At 29.2% G+C, this 8505-nt stretch overlaps 2 protein-coding genes across 3 annotated transcripts in view; one reads left to right on the forward strand and one right to left on the reverse strand.

Annotated features, from left to right (window-relative positions):
- The window catches only part of RhoBTB (Rho-related BTB domain containing), a 33496-nt gene extending 27317 nt beyond the window's left edge, over positions 1-6179 (forward strand). For both annotated transcript variants that reach the window (XM_014237609.3, XM_014237611.3), the window contains exon 13: positions 278-6179. The gene's annotated coding sequence lies outside the window, so the exon portion shown is untranslated. The remainder of the gene's footprint in view (positions 1-277) is intronic.
- Positions 6170-8074, reverse strand: LOC106619496 (charged multivesicular body protein 7). Its single transcript, XM_014237593.3, has 4 exons — positions 7421-8074; positions 7147-7360; positions 6881-7090; positions 6170-6809 (listed from the first exon to the last, which is right to left on the reverse strand). The coding sequence occupies exons 1-4, from the start codon at positions 7949-7951 to the stop codon at positions 6313-6315; spliced, it is 1452 nt and encodes a 483-aa protein (XP_014093068.3). The 5' UTR covers positions 7952-8074; the 3' UTR covers positions 6170-6312.
- Positions 8075-8505: the final 431 nt, after the last annotated feature.

The following is an 8505-nucleotide window of genomic DNA, read 5'->3' on the forward strand; positions in this document are numbered from 1 at the left end:
ACGTTTAAAATCAAGTCCTTGTATGGAAAACTTTTTTAGATAAAAACGTTCATAGATTATTATCCAAGACAGCGCTACAATCTTCGAACATATTTTTCAGATCGGATCACTATAGCATATAGCTGCCATACAAAATGGCCGCTGAAAATCACGATAAAGATATTTTTATACCCTTTCTTGCTATAAGAAATGCACCTGTGACGGGTATTATAGCTTCGGTGCAGCCGAAGTTAACGCATTTTCTTGTTGTTAATTAATTGTATGTGTTTATTTACAGATCACTGCGTTTCATTGTGATTCTGCCCGTGCTGATTTGTTTCATTTGTACAATTTTAAGTATTTTAATATTATTTCAAATTTATACATAACAATACCAAAAAAATTGTTATAAGCGTAATGCAATTAATGCTAAAAGTATTTTTTCTATTAAATTGTTAAAGGTAATCTAATTACAATCACAATTATAAATTTAAGCTGGAACAATATGGCCATCCGCATTCGGTTATCTATATACTGCATAGGTTAGTTTTAAGATTTGCAGTGAGTGCTGTGAAGGATCTGATCGTGTTTTCAAACACTTGAGTCAGTCGTGAGAGAATTTTTGGTTTGGTGACATATTTCGGTTTGTAAAGCTTGACAGAGTTGTCCTATTTGTGACAGATGTTGCTCATTTTGAAGTGTGGACTTATTGTGAATTGAGCTGTCATCTTTTTTTCTTAAGAAAAGATGTAGAAAAATTCAAAGCAGTTGCATTTTGTTGAACTGCGAATATTTTTTTTTTACCATACAAAGTTATGGTGCACAACTTAGGGGTCTTACTGGGTCTCTATACCCTCAGTTTCAGTATTGGTGGGAATATTTTAACTTGTTACACTTATGACAGTGGGCAGATAGCAATATATACCATGCAAAAAAGCGGTAAAAGCAACAACAATATCAAATGTTGGTGTAATGCGCATTTGCAACAGCAGCAGCAACAAGAAAACAACAAAATCCGTATGCAACAAATTGCAAAAATATGACCAATACAACAAATAACAACAGCAAAAAAAAAACAATTTATATGAAAAAATCAAAAGGAAGCAAAAAAAAACGTAAAAGCAATTCAACTGGTCTTACGCCAAGCAGTCTGAGAAAGCGAAATTTTTAAATAAACTAACATCAATATTAATTTTTCAGAAAAAAAATCTTTTTCAAAAACAAGCTATGCAATAAATTATAACATTTAATTTTCTTTACTTGACTACAACAATGAAATCAATTACTAAAAAACACCAGTAAATTATGAGCAATATATACGTATATATGTATATATATATATATGTCCCCAGTGAAGCAAAGCCACATAACATACATGCTTACACGCAACTTCAAGTAGCAAAAATTGAGGGTATACTGCAAGCACACGCCATTGAAAAAAGTGGAAAATGTGGAGAAGCGCTAAAAATAGGGAAACTATTGTCTAGCCATTAGTCATGTAAGCGAAACACAAATTTCTAAGCGAGCAAAGATAATACACACACATACACTAGGTACATGCTTACATATATAAATATTTATAAAAAATAAAAAAAATTATTGATTTAGTAACAAATATGCTAATTATAACTGTAATAGGCATAGGAAGTAAAAATAATAGAAAACTAAGTTTAGTGCCAGCCAGCCTAACACAAAACGGAGCAATTCTTAACTTTAGATGTCATAGCATATGTATGTATTTACACAAGTACATATACAATATAAAAAATATTTGCAATAAATAATAAAAGCAAAAAAACAACTGTTGGGGGTTTCTAAAATTGTAAGCGCTGCTGTTAAATAAGTATAAAAATTAGAAAATGCACTTAAATTGACTAAATGCAGATAAAAAAAAACATTAAACAAATTTTTTTGTTTAAATTATGCAGTAAATTTTTTTACTAAATTTTAAAATTTAATTATGCGACATAAAAGAAATAATGCCATTTTTTTCTTAAGTTAATAAGTTTATGTTACACTAGAAAGCTCTTTCGCCTAAAATTATGCAACAACTGCGCGTACACAAAATAAATAGAAGATAAAAACGAATTAAAAATAATAAATTCTGTTATGCTGTAAATTTTTTGACTAAAATTAATAATTATGCGTCTTATTGCATACAAAAATTAATGCTGTTGTTTACTAAAGTTTGTAGGCCTACACCAAAATAGCGCTTTCGCCTAAAATCATGCAACACTTTTTCAAGAATCGTATATATAAAGCGAGGTTTTTGACCAGACTTGTCGTGAACGGCAAATTTTGTATAAGTATTTCGAAATATTATATCTTAAATCATGCATTTCAACAATCTAAATACAAATTTTTATCGAACAAGATTTTTTGTGAACATTTTTCTTACAACTACTGTAAGTTCATTGTCTCTTCGTTTCACAACACGAACTCGCTGGCGAGGTTCGAAAATGCCATCAATTATAAAATTATAAATGTATAACTACAGCTTAAAAGATAATTTTCAATAATTTTTTCTTCAGTAAAGTTTTAGTACTATCACTATATACACTCCTTGTTCTAACCTCACTTTTGTTATATTTTTCAACAGACATATACAAAGCGCTCACAATAGATACCCCTAAGAAATAAAAAATTAACAAATAATACTTTATAAATCTATTTGAGTCAACATTATGCTGAAAGCACAAAGCAAAGTTGTTGGAACCTAGTCAATCTGCCCAAAAAAAATTTTGAAACATTAAAATCATATGCCGATATAGTTGTAAATAGCTAATAAATTAGTATACGCCAACAAAGAATGCATAAAAAATTTCAAACAAAACAAAAGTGATTTATAAATACATAATCTAGTAAACAAAAAGTTTCATTATTAATAATAAAAAATAATAATAATAATTTAATAACATATAAAATTATATTTAAAAAAATAAAATAAAAGACAAAAATTTCATAAAAAATAAAATAATAATTTAATAAATAAAAAAATTATTACTTAATAAATAAAAAAAATCATAATAAGTTAACGCAAAGCGTACTTTTAACATAACAAGACACATAAAAAATAAGCTTCACTAACAAATACACTCATAAAAATTATAAAGAAAATCATAATTTGCAAGACGGCTGGTTACTGACACAAAAATTAATACAAATTTGTACTAGAAACCTCTAATAACCGTTTCTCGGAACTGATTCGGGTATTAAAATTGTTTCTATTAAGCGCTGCTGTATGTTATGCACCATATTGTTTGAAGTTCAACAAGAAGACTGCTTTCGGCTATAGGAAATAAATTAAAAATAATATAAAAAATATTTCGCTGCTTTCAGCTTGTGTCAGCAATCAGCGGTGTGGAAAAAGCTCCATAAGCTAAGTTTACGAGTATAATGTGCGTTCCTAAATACTTGTACACACATATGTATGTACATATTAGGGTGTCCGTTATTTCCGAAGTCTATTTGGTTTTTTTTAACGCGCCTTGAAGTTTCAGTTTTTTAACTAAAATAAAAAATAAGATTCAAACGTAAACAAGCACTTTATTTTCAAGGTATGGTAAACCGTGCCTAAATCATTTAACTTTTACTATGTGTTGTATAACATGGAATTTTTTAACATTTTGTATTAAACAAGTAAACCCACAACCTTGAAAAGTTCACATTCTAATACAAAATTTTTCACTCTTCAAAAAAGGTCTTGATAATTTTTTTCATAAAAGCACTATTTTAAAAGTTGAGCGCAATTAAAGTTACATATACATCAAATGACCTGAGCATGCATACAATTAATTTCCACATTCTGTGTTGCTCATACGTCATGGTGTACTATATGTATACAGTACATTTCATGCATAACTTTAACTGCGTATAACTTTTAAAACAATGTTTTTAAGAAAAAAATGAATAAAATATTTTTTGTAGAGTGGAAAATTTTGTATTAGAGTATTACTTTTTCAAAGTTTTAGATTTGTTTGTTTTGAAGTTAAAAAAAATGATTGCAAAAGATCTAAAAATCTCATCTAAAATGTATGAGAAAAGTAAATTTTTTAAAAACGGTTTAAATTAAAAATAAGAAGCTGTTTTACGAAACAAAAAAACTTTTTAAGAAACAACTTTTGTTTGAAAACAAAAAAAAAAACAAAAAAACAAAGCAACTTGGTAAAGAATAGACACATATGGCACACATATGTATGTACATATATGCACGTACATACCATCTGATTCAATCGTTTAGAATTATGATTAATCAATTCACACTCGCACACAAACACATACACAAGTACACACACAAGTACACTTAGTGTACTTATCAACACTCATCGATCGACTCATACGGCCTAGCAATATATATACTGTTCTAGCATTAGTTTTACTATTAATGAAAATTCAAATATTTAGTATATACATACAAGCATACAATTAATATAAAATAATATATATATATACATAAACATAGAGATATATGATATAAAAAATAAAATTGAAATATTTTTAGCGCATATTTTTGTATTGTAAAAAATTATAATTATTATTTTACTTAGTTACTACGTATGAATTACGAAACTAAATAAATTGAACTTTGAACATTTGAAAATAAGCTGAATAACAGAACATAAATAACAGAACATAATAAAATGTTATAAAACAAAATTTTGCAGTATGAAAAGGTAATATCTTGAAATTATGTACACGTGCAATAAATAAAAAGAATAATATGATGAACAAATTGCAAGATTCTGCTTTAATTTGTCGGTATATGAATAACAGTATATAGTTTTTTGTTTATTAAATTTTTATTTTAGTGTATTATTAATGTTTTTCAGGTTTTTTATTCTGTCACAATAAAAAGTTTAACAAAAAAAAATTTAAATAATATTGATATTAAAATTAAGTTTGCCAAGCAGTTTCTAACATCCAGACGGAAACTATATAAAATATTTACATATGTATTTCTGAGTCGAGTTAGACATGTCCGTCTGTATATACGCATACTAGTCCTCAGTTTTTAAGATATCGCTTTACAATTTTACTCACATCCTTTTCTAACCAAGAAGCCGCTCATTTGTGGGAACCGCCTAAATAGGATCACTATAGCATCATAGAGCAATTAGTAGGAAATTTTTTTATTTATGAAGGTTACTCTCGCTTTGGTGCAAGCGAAGTTAACGTTTTCTTGTTTTTTTTTTTTTTTGTTTTAGGTTTAGGTTTTGTAAGCTTCATTGCCAAAATTATATAGTGTTTATTTATATACATAATAGCGTTCGTTATATATATTGGTGGTGGTGAGAACTATCTATTTAATATATTTCTTACTTCAAGTCAAAATTTTGTAGCTAATAAATTTGTCCTTGTTAGAAACATGAATATTTTCTAGTTTTATATGCACATTTTTTAATATTTTCTATTGCTAAGCACAAGGTACTGCATGTATTTAAGAGCAGGTAAAACAACGTAATAACATTCAACAGTATTTGAAAGCTTATGTAACCCCCCATTTGCTCCATACGTTGGACACAAATCACAAAGAGATGAAGCTTGTTCAAGCGTCGCTGAATAAAATGTATAAACCAATTGTATATATATAAATTTTTTTATTTTTTATTTATTAATTTTTCATGACAATTTTCGCCCTAACCTTTTAACTTAAGATAAAATACGAAATCAGTGCAGTAAATTTCTATTTCTTATATCAAATATTATTATTAAAAAATTTACTACTTTTTGGCCTACAGATTTTTTGTCAAATAATCTACAAACCTATACTCCGTAGTCGCATTAACCTTTTAGGAACACCAACAATTTCTTGTATTAAATAAACATTAACATAACATAACATATTAAACACATATTCTGTATTTTTAATGAATTTTGTTAATAAAAATAAATCTCATACAATAAATTTGACCATAATAAATCTTACAATCTCTGCAAACGTTAAGTCTACATGTAATTAAACATGATAGCTGATTAAAATTTCTTTAGGAAATACACGCGTAATACATTTAAAGTCAAAATACAATGTATTTAAGTATAAAATCTTAAAAGTAAATTAAAGTAAGTACCAATGAAGTGTGTTTATTGCGTAGGTCTTTTGTACACAAACAAAAAAATTTAGAATAAGGAAAGAGTTTTAATGTACAACGTGATTTAGAGCAAATAAACTTGAAATAAAAATTACAATAAATATGCTTTTATTTTGACAAAGTTTTATTTTTCTACTTCATATAAGTTTTTAGAACATTCACCCTTATATTAAATCAAATAAATAAATTCAATAAAAACCCTTATATAATGGCATTCCATTTATCACTTTCATTTTTTGAACACTCATTCAGCAATAGCAGTGCATACGCTCGTCTCGCTTTTTCTTGGTGAACCGTCTTCAACTTCCAGACCCGCTAACATAGCCAAAAGCTCCGCATCGGTTATTTGGGGTGTGGGCGCAGCGCTTCCTATAGACTTGGATATATTTGCGTTTTCATTTTTATTTATTGGCTTGACGGGCGTTTGACCCGTTTGGCCGAGTATTTGTTGTAATTCACGTTCCAAAGCATCATTATCATTGAAATCAGCGCCACCAGCGGCAATATCTGATATGCCTGCATTAGCCAAGGTATCTTGTATCTCTTGATGTGTCTCCATAGTGTCACGCACCTCGGCAATAACTTCATCGACATTGTCATATTTCAAACCAGAGTCGTTAAGCGCTTTTTGTAAAGCCTTTGAACCAATCTTGTAAGCATCAAGTATTTGTCCATGACTGTGTGCCTCGTCCACGCTAGTTATGAGCGATTCTATATTATGTAAAGCTATGCTACGTTTTTCTAAAAATAGAAATATTGCAATTTAATTATTTTTACCTACAAATAGTTTTATATGTTTGTAAGTAACTCACCATGATTTTTCTCCTTTAAAAGTTTCTTTCGCAAGTAAGTCTTAGCCAATTGGCGTTTATTCTCTTTTATGTATTGGCGTGCTTTCTCCTCATTTTCCTTTATGTCTTCCTCCAAGTTTTCCAATTGTTTCAACAAACTGGCTTGTGTCATTTTAAGGTTGTGCACGGCATGATCAGTCTCAGTGATTTCAACGCTTTTATCATTATTTGCTGGAAATAGTAATTTCAATAACACTTTTTCAAGCCTAGTTGTATGGTATACTCACCAGGTATTTTGATCAAGTGTATTTGTTGTTCTTTGTCTTCTAGTTTGTACTCCAGTCCAATTTTTCTTTGACAATGCAACACGTGCAAGCATAAAAGTAGACAATCTTCTTTAAGCGCCAAAACAGCGTTCGAGAGTTCTCTAAATTTTTCATAATGCAGCAGTTCGCCCTGATGTTGTTGCAGCACACTTTGGTGCAACTGTTTACAAAATTTCTATAATAAAATTTATTTATGTAAATGCGCATAAGCGTATAATTACTGGTATTCACTAACCTTCATAACTTCTAAGTGAACATATTCCAGCAAGGCTGCTTGATTCTCTGCCTGTAGCCCTATTCTGCTCTTCAATGTTTGCCAGCCCCATGATATTGGACGTTTTACAAAACTATTCATCGCCCAACCGCTCCATGTATTTTCTGGATCATATTCAAAGTCAGCACGTGTACGTATTTTCTTGGCGTGCAGCATCTCGCTAAAAACTGTGTCCAAACCGGAGGGTATTCGATCACCACGGGCAAATGTGTGTTGAAGGTCGTGTTTGCAAAAGCAGCCAGTGCCTGTGTGCTCACAATATAACGCAATCATATCTTGCCAAAACTTTAATTTTGAATCGTAGTGCTCTGGATTAAGTTCTCGTATGCGAAATGGTGCCAATAGTACCAACATGCGAGCATCATCCTTCCAGCAAGGTGGATATGGAAAGATATTACTGCCTTCTGAAGAATTGTTGTCCCCTTTGCTTGAACTGCTGTTATTGGCATTCCGATCCTTTATTGGTGTACGCAATGGAGTGGAGGAAAACATTTGACTGTAATAATAATAATTTGTTTTAATAGTTTACTACTAAGATGTAATTAATTGCGCTTTGTTTATTATTTTGTCCAATTGAGTTCACAGGTCTATTTTTAATGTTGCTCAACTGGCGTACGTTTAAATATGCAGAGTTGTATTTCCGGGTCTGAAAAGTTTTAGTACATTTAATGATTTCAATATATATTACTTTGTTGATATAGTTTTATAAAAACATATTTACAAATAAAATAACTATATCTAGAAGTAATTATTTTGTTAAAAATTTCAGAAATTCATAAAAGGTACCAAAAATTATAACAATGATACATAAAATTTGTAATTCGTAAAGTATATAACTATATAATATTACAGAATTAAGATTTGAGAACAATAAAAATGTATAAACAAATATATTATTTTCTTTATACATGTTTAATAACTTTTTCATTTCTTTATACCAATAAGCAGATAATAAGTCGCAGTGAACACAACCTAACGCAATTAAATAACGATACAAACAAAAATATAACCAACTGATTACTGTCAATTGTAGGGTCAATTGTCAT

Source organism: Bactrocera oleae, chromosome 6 (genome assembly GCF_042242935.1).
Source record: "Bactrocera oleae isolate idBacOlea1 chromosome 6, idBacOlea1, whole genome shotgun sequence".
Lineage (NCBI taxonomy): Eukaryota > Metazoa > Arthropoda > Insecta > Diptera > Tephritidae > Bactrocera > Bactrocera oleae.

Bases quoted from the DNA above. Each gene is read 5' to 3' on its own strand.
- LOC106619496 (XM_014237593.3), bottom strand. From the start codon at position 7,951: ATGTTTTCCTCCACTCCATTGCGTACACCAATAAAGGATCGGAATGCC. The intron at 7,361-7,420 runs GTTAGTGAATAC...ATTTTATTATAG, and splicing joins TTCACTTAGAAGTTATGAAG to AAATTTTGTAAACAGTTGCA. The intron at 6,810-6,880 runs GTGAGTTACTTA...TTCTATTTTTAG, and splicing joins TTTAAAGGAGAAAAATCATG to AAAAACGTAGCATAGCTTTA.